A 17,566-nucleotide genomic window follows, 5' to 3' on the forward strand; every position below is an offset into this window, starting at 1 on the left:
CCAGCCCCAAAAGGGTATCTGAAGGCCTTTTTTTTTTTTTTTTTTTTTTAAATCTCTGCTTGACAATGATCACCAACAAGAAGCTGAAATTAAGAACAGAGCACCAAGCAAGAAGTTCGTAGTTGTTTGTTTAATGCATCTCAGCCATCTCAGTTCTAATATTCAGTATGTCTCTTAACTCAGCTCTGGTATTTCATGGAGAATATTACCAGTTCACATTGTGGTTTTACAGAAATGAAGAAAATATAGAAGTATATGTTTTCAATTTAGAATTTAAGGCATGTTTATTCTCAAGCTAATGTATCAGTCTAACATAGTAGTGATTTGGAAAAAAAAATAAAAATCCCAAACTCCAAAGCCTACAACAAAGAAATACAGATGGCATTTTCATTAGTTTTCAACTATGTCTCATTGGGTGAAGTATTCTAGAATAAAATTGAAAATGTTAAGGGAGGGGAAAAAGGGCAAAACATGTACTTTTCCACTTGTAGTCCAGTAATTACAACCGTTAACTTTAACAGGCAGTGAGCCTGTAACCCTAACTGAAATATGAGAAACCCTTTTATCATTTAGGGGGAAGGTGCATGAAAATGTGGCCGCGATGCAGACATGCAAATAAAATCAGGACAGTAGGTAGCATGTGATGGGATGCTTCTGTAGATTTACGAGGTCTTGAGAAAATCTGATTGTATATGTTCGTGTTAATCTTACAGGATCTAGCAAAATGGAAGAATCGCAGAAAGAGCTTCACTTCCGAATTACAAAAGAAAAAGGAAGAGAGAGAAGAAATAGAAAGGAGAGCCTCTGAGGTGTCTGAAAGGAGTACCAAATCACTGAAACAAATGCAACAGGAGAGGTAATGGCCCTAATGGGAGTATTATGTTGAAGAACTTAAATCTGAGCATTTTTATTCCCTTGAATTCTTGAGCAGCTTCTACTGGCAAGTTGCAATTGATTCTGCAGAGAACTCTACAATTTTAGTGGCAAATTATAGTGTAGAAATCTAGGCAATTGAAGGGCGGAACATGGTCCGCTAATGCATTGTTTTCACAGAATGTTAAACAGCTTTGCTCTATAAATGTTGTTTTACTCTGCTATCCATAAATAAATGTATTGAGAAGTCAGTATTTGCATCCACTTTAAAGAGATTAAAACAATAGTGTTGAACTGGATAATTGCCCTTTTTATTCTTGAATCAGCTTAACTGTTTCTCTTTCCTCTGCCACTGCATTTGCTATTCTTTTAGCCACTGTGGATAAATACAGCCAGAATTTTAATGTATATCACAGAGCTGTAAACTTTTACTTGATTCCCCCTCTATCCCCAATTGTTCCTCTGGGTATTTACAGAACAAGATTCTCTCCAAAGAATAAAAAGTGTAAACTGAGTAGCACAGTACCACTTCTACTGGTGACAGTCTCTTTGGTTTTTGCGGGGTTTTTTTGTTTGTTTGTTTCTGGTTTTTTGTTAAATGCATGTATAGCTGAGATGAAGGGAATATGCACATGGCATGTATTCATAAAAGGAATTTAAATAAGTCTTAAAACAGAATGTTTTGAGTCTTCTGTATTTTTTTACTTATTTGTGAGGACAAAAATTAGTCTCTTGAATAAAAATACAGATGCTAATTGTATTGAATGTGGTGCTTGTTCCTTTATGACAAAGGAATGAATAGCAGGAAAAAAAATAAAATCTGACCTTCAGGATATCATCTTATTTTGTTATCTAAAGTTCAGTATAGCATTTTCATAGAGCAGAGACATCAGCAGAGCTATACAGTTCAGGCAGTGTTACGGGACTACCTCCTCCCCATTCTTTCCTCAATAAATTATAAATTCCTGGCGATATGTAACTTGAACAGCTATATCATTTTCTTGGCAAAGAGATTTCTGTCATGGTGGCAACCTGATAATTTGACAGTAGTATGCCTGAGTGTTACGGGAGTGTTGAAACGGGGAGGAGGGGGAAGAAGGTAGATTTTAAAAATATATCAAATATATTTTATATATATTAAAATACTAATATTTTTAAATGATGACGTTAATTTTCATTTACTGGAGACATTTTTCTCGGTTTATGCTCTGCCTTGAACATTCAGTAGTCGAAAGACTTAGGGCCCGCCTGTTTGTCAGGTCACTTTGTCTGGTATTTTAATGCGTTCTGTCCCCATAGGGAGGACAGAGATCAAGACTCCTACGAGCAGCGAAAACATGAACGCAGATGGATGTATTCACTGAATGACGATGTGTTTAGTGAAGAAAAAGCACCTTCCAGACAGTCAGCAGCAAAAGATTACCTTTTGGAAGAAGTTACCTCCTACAGCACTAAGGACAGCAAAAGTGCGCATGCTGCCCAACTGCGCAAGGAGAACCTGCCGGAGAGCTTGGCCGCTCGGGAAGCTCGCGCTCCGCCGAAGAGCCTGGCAGAGGAGCAGAGCTCGGCTCTTTTGTCTACCCGCTACTCCGTGAATGCTCAAACTGGGTCAGCTCAGGTTTCAGCTTCTCTCCCGAGAAGCTACCAGAAAACTGATACCTCTAGGTTAACATCTGTGGTTACACCAAGACCTTTTGGTGTCTACTCAAGAGGAATCTCATCACTTCCACGGTCATTCACGGTAAAATTCCGCTTCATTCCCAATATTTGTAAATGTTGGGGTCTTGGATAGCTGGGGGAACAGTAGAGTTTTAACATTTGCTGTTTTCTAAAAAATCGTCTGCTGTTTTGATGAAGACTGTGTTAATAGAGCAGGCAATTCTGTTGTGGCTTTAGATGTTTGCTCATGTTTCTGTACTTAAAGGCACTCCTAGAAATAAGGCTGATAAATGTATTTGGTGGAATAACCTTTTTATTACTTCTAGTAAGTCTCCTTAGTGTTCCTTATCAAAAAACCTGCCTTTGTCAGGTGTAATTGTCTGAAGCTAAGTTAATTATACTAAGTGTTAAAGACAAATTTTTCAGGTGATGTAAGTTTCCTCTGCTCTGCTGACTTTGTTGAAAGTGAAATTTTATGCTAGCCTAAAATTTGCCTGCTCAGTAGAGCACTGAAACACAGAAATTCCCCCCACCCCCCCAATTGCTATGTCAATTTTCATAGCTTTCTCCTAAATCCCTATTTGTCTCAATTTAAAAAATGGTAAGAATGCAAATCATTCTAAGCAGCTGCTTTTAACAAGTTTGTCTTAAAAAGTCTGGACTATGTATTCTGCAAGCACTTCAAGAGAAAAAAATATGTTGCTCTTCTTTAAAGTGGGTAATTAGTAATGGGTACAGTAACCAGAATTTGCATGAAAGGGAGAGGTTTTTTTGTTAAATATATACATTGCTGAAAGATTAGGGATTTTTTTTTTTTAAAGCACGTATTTACCAAGCTGTCATTTTTGTCCTAGATGGATGATACCCAGAAATACAATGGAGAAGTAGAAAAAGCTAAAAGAACTCAGACTTTGTTCACTAGCAGTTCGTTTTCACAACCAGACTCTGCACACTCTCTCTCCGCTAGTGCATTCAGAAGCAGAGGTGAGGAGGAGGAGGAGGAGGAAAAAGAAGGTGTTCAGTCAACACCTCCTCCTAGTTTGGCATTACCTGTAAAATCCCAAGACCAAGATGCTGGAAGCAGTATTCTTAAACCAGAGTATTGCTCTCCCCCTGATTCTCTTTCACTTGCATCTTCTGCAGAAAATGTGAGTCTGCCAGAGCCTGAGGATTCAAAATCCCTGGTAAGTGTGGAAATAATGTGATTACTTAGTGTAACTGAATGCTACAGCAGAGTAAAATAAAGAATAAATAAAATAACATCTAATGCAAGTATATTTTGGTAGTAAGAAAACAGCTCAAAGAACTACTACTTCCTTTGATTTAACTCGGGAAAGAGAATATTTGGAAAGAAAATAATTGGTTCTTTTGCTGCATTTTCCCCTACCCTTTGTGTCCTGTTCTTAATTTTATTTCTCTTTCTGATTCAAAATAGTTATCCTAAATATTGTTTGATGCTTGCAAAGTTTTTTGTTATTCTCCAAATTAGCACATTGTGTGCAGAGTCAGGTATGTCAGTTAGATGAATGATCTGAGCTGCTGTAGCATTCATTTGCACTTCTAAACTGGTGGTGGAAAATAAAGATCAGCTTTTCAAAGGCCAGCCTTAAACATTAGTATCATACTATACTTTTTTCCAGCTGTTGTGGCTTGTGCCCCCCCCCTTTTTTTTAAAAAAGCTTGAGCCCCCCCTTTTTTTTTAAATAGTTAATTACTTGAAATTAATCTAATTAACATTCACATTAATGAATTGTAAAGCAAATCACCATCTCTTTGTGTATGTGCTTATCCAGGAGTTGGGTCTTTCAGTGTTTTTTTGGAATATGTATCTTCAAATGGTGTTTCCTCCAATTGACCGCATGTTTCACATGTGAAAAATGACCAGCAATAGCTTTAATTGTTAATACCTTTCTGTAATATCTAATGATGTGGTTCATACTTGTTGACAGATGAGAGGTTAATTCTTTGCATTCCTGATGCTGCTGTAAAAGTTAATTGTGCCAGTTGCTTGGGTGAGGATCATAAGACCTTGGATGCTGATCTGTGAAATCACTTCCCACACCAGCTTTTTATAAATTCAGTCACTTTGATTCTTCTTCTAATCACTTGCGGAAAAGGAACACATTTTAGTTCAATACTCTTGATACCCCTTGGCCATCGCAATGAAATTATCATAATTTTTTGAAACTGTGATTGTTGTATAAGGAAAGCGATCACGATCGTTATATTTTTTTTTTTCTGTGTTGTAGCAAAACCAGGCAGAGGAATTGCCGTTCTAATCAGTGAAAAGATGGATTAGATACAGGTTCTTTGTATCACTTTAAGCAAGCCAAATGAGAACAAAATGTATTAGGTCCATTTTTTTTTTCCTGTCATTAGTCACAAGATTATAAATTGTCCTTCCTGCAAATGAGTAATGTGGGTTTTTTAAATAAAAAAATTTTAGAAAAAACAAACAACAACTTGTGTTGTGCCTCAAACAAGCTATAACTTAAGGAATGCAAGTTCCATTTGGCATGTTTGTAAATCATTGCGAGACTTGAGAGATTGATACAGTTCACTAGTCATCAGGGCAATAACACCAGGTTTGTGGAGTACTAAGTGTTTTGGAGACAACCTGTCCAAATGGTGAAGTTCAGTGTACAAAGTCGCAGTACTCCTGTGAAGGAGGTAGGTTTGAAGAAGAGCCGGGTTGGGATGGTGGCAATAAAAATAACAACAACAGTAATTTCCAGGAGCACACTCAAATTCAAAAGCTTCATATGTGCTCTAGCCCAGTGTGCGAACCTGCCTATTAGTAGATTCACTTTTAATGTACTGTTACTCACCTAAGGACTTGGGTTGTATGGGAGCATTTGCAAGCTAGTAGCTGGGTTGTGAAGAAAGGACTTAATTTCTACCCTGGGCTGTAACGGGGAGTGTTTTGCCAGTAACATTCCTGTAACACGAGGCGAAACCTCAGGATGTTGCCTTGCAGTGTTGTCTTCTGCACCCAGTGCTCGGGTACTGCTGAAGCGTCCTGCCTGGAGACTGGCTGACTGCATCTCCTTGTGCAGTGCTCCCTGCAGCTGCCTGTTGCATCCTACCAACGTCGGAGCTTTGGGGAATTGTCTTAGATACCTAGACTACTAAATATTTTAAGTTAGGGAAAATGAATCCCACCCTTCAGGAAAGCTGGTTTGCTAGGCAACTGAAATGTAGGTGTACGTTTAGTACACCAAATTTAGTGCACATGCGGAGGTCTCCATGCACGCGTTGCTGGAATATATCTATTTTAAGCATTTGGTAGAAAAAGTCTATAATTTCTTTTTTTCCTTTTATAACAATGTCAGTTCTATGATAATGAAGTGAATAGCATGCATTCAGGTATTTGTTTTTTAATGAGTTCACGTTAAAACGTTAATGTATGCAACACATGTTCATAATGTAGTGTGGGATTGAAAGCAAGTGCTCCAAAATGTTTTTCCCAATCCAATATTTCTGTAGTTTAAAATGGTAATGTTAGGTTTTGATTCGGATTTTGAAAGCATCTTGAAAGTCCACTAGAATGGAAGATCTGGATTCTAGCTCATTCTGGGATTAGTTTTATTATCTAAGGCCTCCATTACAAAATCCGTAGCAAGCTAGTAGTATTTCACACAAAATTGAAAAGATGATTGTTCACCCAAGTAAACCAAGTTGCAGCATTGAGCCTAAAGGAAACTGATGATGCCCACTGTAGGATGTGCAAGAAAAAAATAAGATGAATTACTGTTATCTAGTTTTTTCACATCTCTGTTTGACTGATGCTCTCTCAGGAGGCAGTGCATTCCACAAATTCACAAGATTATCCATGAAGACCCATTTAGGGGCTTTAGATCCCTCAAATTTCTTACATTTTGTAGCATTGTGTTACAAAACATTTAAAATAAGAGAAATGCACAGCTAAATATATGTGTAGAGAAAATATAACTGTAAACTGAAAACATACCTGTTTGAATAAAAAAAAAAGTTAGTTAACTGCTTCAATACTGTTTCCTTTGTCTATGATGCTAATAATAGATGATTAAAGTGCACATTGTGAGCAGCCTCACTTATTTAGAAGATAAACTTTCCCTCATTTAGATTCCTGTGATACCAGATACTGTAGTGTCATGTTTTATTTTTCAGGAACAGTACAGTGAAATGAGAATCAGTATAAACCAGAGACCTGGCCACAGTCGCAGCTTTGGGTTTACAACAATTTGGAGTTCTTCAGGGGCCTTTGTACAGACAGTTGAAGAAGGTAAATGCGTATTAACTGCACAAATTTTTGTTCTTATGTTTAGTTTGCAGAGGCTTCTAAATTAAGGCTTTTGCTGTTAAGAATGCTGCAAATATTTTTAAATATCAGGTGGAGAATTGAAAAATCAATATTTAGTTTGTGAATGTTTTTCTGTGAATCCTCATCTCTTGAAACAGGTTGAATTCAGAAATAACAAAACCATATTTTCCTAATCAAGGACACTTCTGTAACTGCTGAAAAGGCATAAACGTGATTACTCAAACATTCACCAAGCCCCTTACAGAACAGTAGTAAGGGGCACATGCAGACTTCTAATATCCAGATTGTTCAGCTAAGTTTAAAAGATTTCACTTCATATGGTTTGTAAACACATGCAGAGGAAACTTAGTTAGGAGTTAGTATTTTTATTTCAATTTTCCCTTTCTTAGTCATGTTGAATTTGGAGACAGTTAATATTTTTAAGCAGTTGCAACTTCTAAATTGATTTCCAGTGCAGTTTTTTTCAGATGTGTTAATACTGAGGAAAAGCGAACATTTTTGCCTTGAAATGAAACATACACAAAATTTATTTCTAAGCTTTAGTAGTCTTCTGCAGAGAACAAGCTCAGTTTTCTTAATTTAAAAAACCACAACAAAACAGAACAAAAACCCCAAGCAAATCGTATGTAATGCTTGTTTTCTGAACAGTGATCTTTCCCATTGCCAGTAACACTTGAGGAATATTGAATTGTGCCCTTTCTTCTAGCTAACACAAGATCATCCTGAGAAAGGAGAAATAACTGGAAACTTCTCATTTAGTTAGCCCTTCATTATGCTTTCCAGAGAGGAAAAAATACCATTTAACAGCACTTACCGAGCAGCCTTATTTTATTTATTTATATATTTTTATTTCAAATTCAATTTTTAAACCTCTCTTCACTATAGCTTCTCATAATTAGATTGTAACCGTTAATATTCGCTTTGCATGAAGAATAACTTCCCATTTGCTTTCCCTGCTGCTAAGCTTCTGGTTTAATTCTGTTACTTGGAGGCAGAGGTCTGTCTCTTTGCGCTGCCAGCTGTAAATGAGAAACCTGAGGGCAGCGAATGTTCCTGCTGGCCATTCACGAAGGTCCGCGTGGGCTCTATCCCCAACTCTGTAGGCAAGGAGAAGGTGAAGGCCTCGTGGCTGTTATCTTGGTTATGCTTCATTACCATTCTCGCAAGGAAGGGCGCAAAGTATAAAGACTGAATGGAGAATGGACTGTATCTTGGTATTCTTGTTTATAGCATGTGTTTAACATCTTTTTTTTTCAACAACTGACCATGTTGTATCCTTATTCAAAAGCTGTAGCTTCCTTTAAAGTAAAGAAGGATGAAAGAGGTGGACAGCCTGTTGAAAGAGTAAGGTGTGCTTTCAGCTGGGCGCTTCTGAATGTTACGTTTCCTATTTTTAAGGATAAGTCATAGGACAATTCAGGTTGGAAGGGACCCTGGAAGATCACCTAGAGCAAACCCCTGCTCAAAAAAGTGTCAAGACTGAATTCAGACCAGGCTGCCTAGGGTCTTACCCAGGTGGGTTTGAGACCCTCCAAGGATGGAAACTGCACAGCCTCTCTGGGCATTGCATAATTATCCTCTCAGAGAAAGTTTTCCCCACATAGCCAGTCAGACCAACCTTTGTCTCGGATTATAACCACTGTGCTGTGTTCTCCTGCCATGAATTTCAATGAAGAGCAGGCTTTCCCTTCTCAGTGACCTCCTGGTAGGTATTGGGGGACTGCTATTAGGTCCCCCTGCAGCCTCCATTCTCCAGGCTGAACAAGCCCGTACCCCTCAGCCCCTTCTCACAGGGCAAGTGCTCCAGCCCTGACCATCCCAGTGGCCTCCCATGAAACTTGCCCCGGTTTATTGATGTCTTTCTTGCAGTCGAACACCAAAACTGGACACAGTATTGTTGATGTGGCCTAACAAGTGCTGAGTGAACAGGCCCAGCCTGTACCATCACTGGGGTTAGTCCATCCCAGGAGCAGGACTCTGCATTTGCCCTTGTTGAATGTCAGGTTCCTGCTCTGAACGGCAGCCCTGCCCTCCAGGGTATCAGCCACCCCCTCCCTTTTGGTGTTGTTTGCAAACTTGATGAGGGTGTGTTTCACCTCCTCCTCCTGGTTATTGGTGAACATGTTAGAGAGGACAGGTCCCAGGATACATCCCTAGGGAGCTCCACTTGTAACCAGCCTCCAGGCTGAGTATGAACCATTAACCGCTACCCATAGAGCCTGACAGCCCAGCCAGTTTTTCACCCATCTGGTCGTTCTGCCCTGTAGACAATACCACCCCAACTTTGATACCAGGATACTGTGGAAGATCGTGTCAAAAGCATTATTAAAGAAAAGGTGGATGGTATCCACCAGTCTCCCTTCATCCACAGATCTAGTCAGTTCGTCCTTGAAGACAACCAGGTTGAACAAGCGTGATTTAGGTTTGGCAAATCCGTACCAACTGTTCCCAGTCACCTTTTTTTCTTTCGTGAGACCAGAAATAGCTTCCAGGAAGACTTTCTCTGATTGTCTTGATATACTTGTCATCCTAACTAGCTATATGATTTTCTTCAGGTGATAATCCGCATTTATCTTTTTACTACTTATAAATGACTCTATGTTCTACGTATGCTTTTCCTTCAAAAAATTGTTAAGAAAACTACTTGGTAAGCAAAATTAACTTCTTATAAGTGTTCTCAAAAAGCTTAATAAGAGTTAAGCTTGTAACACGTGTTTCGGTGCGACTCATTTACTACATATAAAAGAAGATAGCACTCATTTTTTTTACAGGAATTTTCAACCTTTACGCTAAAAATTAGGTAAACAGAAAGCCTTAAAGTCATTAATCTAGACATTGTTCTGCCAGCTTCCCCAATGCCATATAATCTTTATTGTTTCAGTCCTTTCCCTTTCACCCACCCTATCTGCAATCATTTTTTGAGATGGTGTTGATGTAGGAGTGCACGTCTGCGATCAAATGCTTGCAGGCAAGTAGGACAAAGTAAATTTGACCCACTTGCTTCAAGTTTTAATTTTTTTATATGACTCTGAGCTAATATTTATCTGTTGTAATAACAACAGATGGGGATAGGTTAAGATAACTAAATACGCATGGAAAATGTGTGAATTTGATTGGTTTTGTTTTCATTGAGGAGTAGTAAGAAAGAAAAATCTTTTACCTTCACGGAAATTTATGAAAAACAGCAATACCTGTGTTATGTAATGTAAACTAAATCCTCTATACAGAGAGGATATATAGGTATAAAGAAAGTGTCAGTAAATACTGTAGTCTTGGAGGAACTGGACAGAGAAAGGCAACTGGCACCATACAACTTTTGGCACCTGAATTGCCAGCTAGTCTCTGTAGACTTCTCTGGAGGTGAATTTAGGCGCCCTGGTTTAGGCACCCTGGTTTGCACTCTTGAGAAGCCCTTCTAATCACAGACTGTGGAGGCAGTAGAGGAAGAGTAGCTGGCAAAGTTATGTGCCAAAAATTGAGTGGTGTAAGTTGTCCTGGCTGTGTTAGGTCTACATGTGCAATCCAGAGACTTCTGCTATTCATTCAAATCTGTATGGTCTGGATGTGTTTTTCTGGTGATATTGTAGGAGGAACTATGCAATCTTAAATTTCCTTCCTTTCCTAAAATCTGAATTGGTAACCCACTTTTTCCCTCACGTGCTTACCGTAACTGAGCTGAGGTACTGTTCTCGCCTCTGAACTGGGTCTCATCCCAATCAAATTATCTGAGTAAAATGAACACCACCTTTTTTGGTTCCTAGGGCTCGTTCTGTCACAACACATAACAGGGAAATTATCAGTTCTGATGTCTGTCCTTGAGCCTAAAGCATTCCCTGTACCATGAGCATAAAGTTCAGACTACATGTAGTCAAACTATATGGTACTAAAGATCTTAGATTTTGAAATCAGACACAATTCCAAATGTTATATGATGATGTTGAAAAAAGTAACTTCAGTGGTAGTATCTTCAATAGTATCCTTGGTAGTACCTTCCATTAATAGATTTGAAAATCCATTAATTCTTTAACATCTTCCTGGCTCTAAGGAGATGCACATTTTTTCCAGTTTATCACCCATGTTTTCTTTCTCCAGATGAAAACCCTACCTTTTCTTCTATGATACTGCTTAAAAGTAATTGGACTGTTTTGAAAATTTTACTGATAACTGCTAATGGAGTTTTTAGTCCATACTTTACGAAGAATGCAGAAAAATAGACTATGGAGCTATGCTCTTCTAACGTAGTAGTTAGTGTTGGTTTTTAGTGAGCTATGATGGATCACTGTTTGGTGCAGTATTAGGAAACATAATATTTTTTCATTTCTTAACTTCCTGGGGTGCCAGGAATATTAAAAGCTATTTGAATCCTTAGTGGATGATCCAGACTTCTAGCAGCATTTTACTATGTCAAGAAGTCAGAAGAAGGTAAGGATGAAGCATACGGTGTCTAAAATTCTTCTGTCATGCTTGTCTACATTTGTTTCTGGTAATGTAATATAGCATTGTTCTTGGTACATTTTAAACATGATGTGTAGATTTCACTACTTACTTTGAAAAACACTTCCATTGTGTAACTCAAATTTGTTTTATTAATGTGAGGATTTATTATGCAATCTTTATCTACGTTTTCACTTAGCTTTTCCATTTTATATTCTGCTAAGGGAATAATTGTTAATGGAAGAACCATTCGGATGTAATTCATAAAATCTTACTTAGGCAAGTCTGAGTTTCTCAGCTTGTCCATTTTCTGAATTAAATAGAAAAAAGTTTATTGACTGGTCCTGTATACTCTCTGTCCTTAGGCTAGTGAGATCACTTGCCAATGTTTAGTCGTAGATGAAAGAGTATAAAGTGCAGCCTGTCTTGCAAAGTATCAGTAGAATTCAAAGTCCAAGCTGCAATAAAATTTGCTCTTAATTGACAAAATAAGTAGAATCCAGAGAAGTGTAATGGGACAGCACCCAGCAATATCTTGAGTCCAATCACCAGTCAATTCAGAGCTAAGAAACTATTTTAGCAAAGCAGTAAAGCAGCATGTTCTTGTCAGTAGAGCCCAGAAAATGTAAATAAGAATATGAGAAAGCCAGGTTCTACTGGAATTAACAAAGTGGAGGCTGGTTTTTTTTGGCAAATAAGAGGATTACCCAAACATTGGCTGGATTTCAGCTAATCGTTGGCTACAGACACTGTGGTGCTGCCTCTCTCTCACTGTTGCAGATTATAAAGGTGAGTTAGTGAAGGCAAGAGTGGGCCCAGAGGTTGTTTATTAAATGGGCTAGGCAGAATGTGAACACTTGCAAGTCCAAAAGACTGATGTTCTTCGTCGTTTTCATAAGTTTCAAATTGAAACATTACTTTGATATTAACTGAGTTTACTGACCTTATATTACAGTGTAGTAGATTTTTTTGAAGACTTTCTGAGTATCCACCAATAAGCATTTCTTTGAATGATATCCCCCTCCCCAAATATAAACTGTGGTAAAAATGTAATTGTGAACGGAGACATAATTTTATTTTTCTCCTGTTTTCTGCAGGTAGCCCTGCAGCATTTTGTCAGCTGCATGCAGATGATGAGATCATTGCTATCAACGGCACAAAGGTTTCACGTATGGACTATAGTCAGTGGGAGGAAGCCATCGGCAGAGCACTAGAAACTGGAAACCTGGTCATGGATGTCAGACGATATGGAAAGAATGGTGAGTTGTTTTCGTCGGGCAGATACAGTATGCTCTGTAAGGCAAATAAGCTTTGTCTCTGCTGTACCTGACAGCTGAGAGTCCTTATTACCCTTACAGTAGTAATATGTATCTAAGCTAAGTAGTTTGCCAGCGTGTCTGTTGCATTTTAACACAACTTCGCTTTTTTTAACTACTCGTGCATTAGAAATGTCTTGACAAGCAAGTCTACAAAGCATTGAACTACTGACCTCTCTCTTGTGCTCTGGCCTGTTTCTGAGAGCATGCACAGGTAAAAAGGTGTGCAGCCACCACACAAGGGGATATAACATTTTCTTTCCTGCCATACCACAAAAATGAAGAGGGGCTGGTCTCTAGAGGGTAGTAATTTTTAGAGCCTCTCTCCCTCAATCAGCAACTCCCTTTCTTCAGGGAAGGAGGGTCTTGTGTTCCTTTCTTCAGGGAGTGTTTCAGGTGGCATATGAGCTTGTGGGTGATGTAGCACCTCTCTGCTATGATTTTGGCCATTGATCCAAATATTGTGATGCTGTAATCTCTCCAGAGTGGTACTACCCGTTCTGGCTAGTGAGGGTTTCCATCCTGGCCGAAGGCTTTGTAGCGTCTCTAGACTTGCCATGGGTTTAATCAGGATACCCTTTCAAAGTTCCAAAAGAATTTTTCCAGAGTTGGAAGTGTGACCAATGACTTCCTTCACAGTATAAATACAAAACATTGTTTTAGTGGGAAGCTAGGTAGAATAAGTTACTAGCAAGTGGGAAAAAAATAGTGAGGTGAGGAAGAGACAAGAACAAATCACAACTGCTACAGGGCCTAGCACAAATGAAGAGTGAGATTAGTGGAGAACAACTCACTGAATAAATTTTAGGTAGTGGGAAGGGAGAAACGATGGAGTCTGAGGGAAGATGATCATTTGTCTTCGCCTCATCAATTTTGCTAGTTTAGACTGCCTTTTTCTTTTTTGCCCTCTGTGCTTCCAGACAAGCACGGACATGACAGTGACACTTCCTGGATAGTGTATGAGTCAAATTGTACCTTGCGTGAGTGAAGTTGGAAGAATTTTCTCGATTCTTACTAATGCTAATGAAATAGTTTCCAATGAATACTAATTGCTCTGTAATGTTGAGCTGCTATAGTCCGTATTAGCAAAACATCTGGTAAACTTTTACCTGGCTTATGACTAACACTTGCATTTTTGGGGAAGGCGGTCTGCTCATAAAAGCCCTTTTTCCTGTCTTCACAAATTCCACCTGATTTGTGTCTCTCCCTCTTCTGTTATGTGCTTTTTTTGTGTTGTTTTAATGTGTTTTCACTAACTCTTGTTCTGTTCTTTGACATTACTGTCTACAATAATTTCTTGATCCTCCACATACCAAAAAGATTGGGGCAAAGACCAGCCTTCCCTGCCACATGTAAGGCATAAAATCCTCAATCTCACCAGTATGGCTACCAACATTATAGGTACATCTGAAAATAAATGGATTGATGCAACTTCTGGAGAACACGTTTCAAATGTTTCCACCATATCAACAAAAAGAGATTTCTCCAGCAGCCTTCAAAATTCTGTGAGTATGTTTTTGAAGGGTCATGGGATTTGGGGGGAGGAAGAAAGTAAAAATGTAACGCCTTGATGGGGGGAGGATGGAGAAAAGACCTTGGAAATCTTCCTTTGCTTGTATTGCTTAAGGGACATATAAGATACTGCAAATACGGAGATGTAGCTATGTACTTATTAAGGTAAATAAGATGTTTTAAAGACTTGCTACTGTCCATTCATGAGTGGGCACTGCTAAGTGATAAGTATTAAAATACTTGCAGACTATGTTTTAACTAACATGTATGGAGTGTTTATTCTTTAGAAAAGACTTCTACCTCCATTATTAGTGTAAATGAAAGTTGCAGCTCTGAAGAACAAGGGTATACGTGCTTTCAAATCACTTGCAAATAACTCCCTGCCTGCCAAGGAGCTGAAACAGGAAGATCTCGGCTTCTGGCATTTTCTTGCAAACTAATGGTTTTTATTTCAGCCACCAATTCACAGCTGGTTATTGATCCCCTCAAACGCCTGCAGTCGTTTTAGTCTATAATACACTCAGGAAGTTTTAGGTAGTTTTGTATCTTTCTGTGGAAAGTGTTCTGAAGTGTTTCATGATACACAGTTCTTGTCAGGGGAGACGTGTAATTGGATAAAATTCCACAAATCTAATGAACCTAAGCCCTTTATTTTATATTTTTTCAGGATACAGAAACAAAGTTGACAAATGGAATGCAAGGAGATCTTGGCTCTAGTGAGCAAAGAGGTAAACTACCGTTGCTTTTCATCCGCTATTTGTGTGGGTTTGGAACAAGCAGACACTAAACCTGTAATCATCGCAAGCTTTATACAGTGGGCGAAGTGAGACCTTAATGAACTGAAAGCTGGACAGGTATCACAGAGGCCTGGTTGCATCCAAGCTGAGTGTAGTTTGCTTCCACGACGTGTTAGGCAGTTGGAGAACTGACAACAAAGCAGTGACACCCTGCCCCCCGCCCTTGGCATTAGGGGTTGTAAATTCAGTGTGTAGTAGGGGTGAAAGAGAAGGAGAAGGCACACAATTTATTGTAATTGCCACTGCATTGTGTGGAGACTGAGTCAGTATGAGTATCAATTTATTTCACTGCCCAGGAAGAGTGTAAAGAGTATGCAAATTTTTTTTTTTCCTATTTCGGTTATGAGGTTTTGGGGGTAGTGGTTGTTTTACTATTATTATTTTACTTTTATTCCTGGAGAACGATGTTGATGGTTCTGGTATGAATAATAATTACTTACAATGCTATGAACAGTTAATAGCCTTACTTGATGACAGTGAGAGAAACCAGGTACGTAGACTTCCTAATGGAACAGTAATCCTTAAATGGGAACTTTGTATTTCATTTTATCTTTAATGTGCGTGGGGATTTATAAAAGAGTTCCCCCAAGAGATCATTTGCCCTCTGGAGATGCCTTTCTGATGACATTAAATGGTGATTAGGCTCCTTAATCCAATTTGGCATCTCGGTCGAAGTGGCTTAAATTAGACAGGGAGAATCTTGAGTCCAAGTTTGACGCTTGTACTGCTGTTATAGTTGGACATCGTTAGTGATAAAGTGAAATACTAATCAGTATATGATGTAACCTACTAAAAACTGCATTTGTTGCTATGAAAGATTAGATCTCCTTTGTGTTTTGGGGGCTTTTTATTTTTCTGAAGTGATGTTGCTGCAGATTGGAGGTCTAACAAATGTTTGTTATCCAGTGGTGATAGTCATTTAAAAAAAAAGAAAAAAGCAGCACCTCATTGACTTGTTTGTATTCTTTGTATTTTTCAAATAGCATCTGAACCTATTTCTTTGAAAAACTTAAAAAGACGGTCACAGTTTTTTGAACAAGGTAAACCAAAGAGCTAACATTTCATGTACTTCCATGAAATTGTTCCTGCTGCACACTCTTCCTAACAAGTCTGGTGCTGGGTACTATACCTCTTCAGAATTGTTTGTTGCAATTACAACAAAGCAACGTAATTAATTTCCCTTCTTTCCCCAGGGTCATCAGGTTATTCTTACAATTCATGGGTCTACCTTTGTGGTAATGGGTCTTTGTGTGTTCTCTTATATCTGTAGCTGTTTAAATATCTTCTATGTTGTTCATACTTTTTTTTCACTGGGTAGGAGTAAGAAGGATAGCACTCTCTGTTCAGGTTCGCTACTACCTACAAAACAAGAATAACGTTGAATATTCCAGCAGAGGCTTAGCGCAGATCTCAAAGAGCTGTTGATAAAATACTTAACTCTGGATTTGAGTTTATCTTGAGTTGCAGCTCTGTGCTTTCATCTAAATTGGTGGAGAAAAGCAGCTGCTGGCTTTCCACTATGTGGTGATGTCACAAGATCCCCAGATGACCAATATAAATTTTGAATTGAATATGCTAGCTTTTAAAGGCAAAAAATGAGGCACTCAATTTTGGTTTTGTAGGTTGCTTTTGGGTGTTTTGCATGTCACAACTCACATACTTCCACTAATGTTGTATGTCTAATGCTGTCTTCAGACTATGTATGCTTTGCTGTTGTGCTGTAGCCTGAAAGAGTGAAATTCTGGCCCACTGGAAGTTCAGTGTGAATTTTGCCAGCAATTTTAGTGGAGCCAGGACTTTCCCTTCAGTCGTGATGGCTTCTGTTTTTTCCAGAAGTGATATGTGAAGTGCCACAGCATAAATCTGTGTTTGTGGTTCTGTTTGCTTTTAAATACTTCTGCTGCATTGTATCTGCAATATGGTGGTATTTTGTTGTTAGGTGTTTTTTTGTTTTGTTGGGGGTTTTGTTGTTGGGTTTTTGTTTTTTTTTTTTTTAAAGGCTGGCTATGAAGTTTGGGGTTTATTTTAATAAATTTTATAGCAACATTGAAGTATTTCACTCGTGCTTGGGGGTGGGGGGAGAAGGGCGTATTTCTAGAGTGTACGCTCAGTACAGTTTTGTTAATTTTAAACTTTTGACACTGTAGCTTTACAATGATATGAAAGATTCTTCTTTCTAAACCTGTACAAGCCAGCATAAGCTTACAGGGGTGAGAAAAGAGAGGAGCAAAGATAGGTTCTGCCTGTGCCTCCCTTTAGCATCTCCTGGCGCAATTGCAGGAGATCAAGTCACTGTGGCTGTTGTGATCTGATAATGTAGACAAAATTGTGCATATATAGATTGGACACTAGTCTGTGACTCATTAGATGTCTTTTGTATTCTAAATTTGACCTTTTCTCCACTTCATGTGGTCATACTTCAGAAAACTGTTGCAACTTGTTGCTTTTATGCATTTTTTTCAACTGAAATTTAGACAGCTAAGTAACAAGTACACTAGCAACAAACAAAAATAGTGATGATGCTTGGGAAAGGATCATACTTAAATTTGTGCTTCTCCACATTTTCTTGACTTTTAATATATTAGCATAATTCATGTCTCTCTAATAATTATCTTGGTACAAGCTAAGACCAAGCGTGATAGCCTCAAATAGCATAAAGTTTGTGATGAACG

The 17,566-nt window shown here is 38.5% G+C and overlaps 1 protein-coding gene across 3 annotated transcripts in view; it reads left to right on the top strand.

Moving 5' to 3' along the window:
* The window catches only part of LMO7 (LIM domain 7), a 76,409-nt gene that overhangs the window by 40,459 nt on the left and 18,384 nt on the right, over positions 1-17,566 (top strand). Inside the window, exons 13-20 of one of the 3 annotated variants that reach the window (XM_019472693.1) lie at positions 714-856; positions 2,173-2,614; positions 3,387-3,716; positions 6,682-6,796; positions 12,367-12,528; positions 13,906-14,090; positions 14,765-14,825; positions 15,878-15,934. In XM_019472693.1, coding sequence (XP_019328238.1) covers positions 714-856; positions 2,173-2,614; positions 3,387-3,716; positions 6,682-6,796; positions 12,367-12,528; positions 13,906-14,090; positions 14,765-14,825; positions 15,878-15,934 — 1,495 coding nt within the window. Of the gene's footprint in view, positions 1-713; positions 857-2,172; positions 2,615-3,386; positions 3,717-6,681; positions 6,797-12,366; positions 12,529-13,905; positions 14,091-14,764; positions 14,826-15,877; positions 15,935-16,087; positions 16,130-17,566 lie in introns of all 3 variants that reach the window. The other 2 variants (XM_009281725.1, XM_019472694.1) reach the window with 2 other exon arrangements.

The sequence above is a fragment of the Aptenodytes forsteri genome, unplaced genomic scaffold (genome assembly GCF_000699145.1).
Source record: "Aptenodytes forsteri isolate BGI_AS27 unplaced genomic scaffold, ASM69914v1 Scaffold51, whole genome shotgun sequence".
Lineage (NCBI taxonomy): Eukaryota > Metazoa > Chordata > Aves > Sphenisciformes > Spheniscidae > Aptenodytes > Aptenodytes forsteri.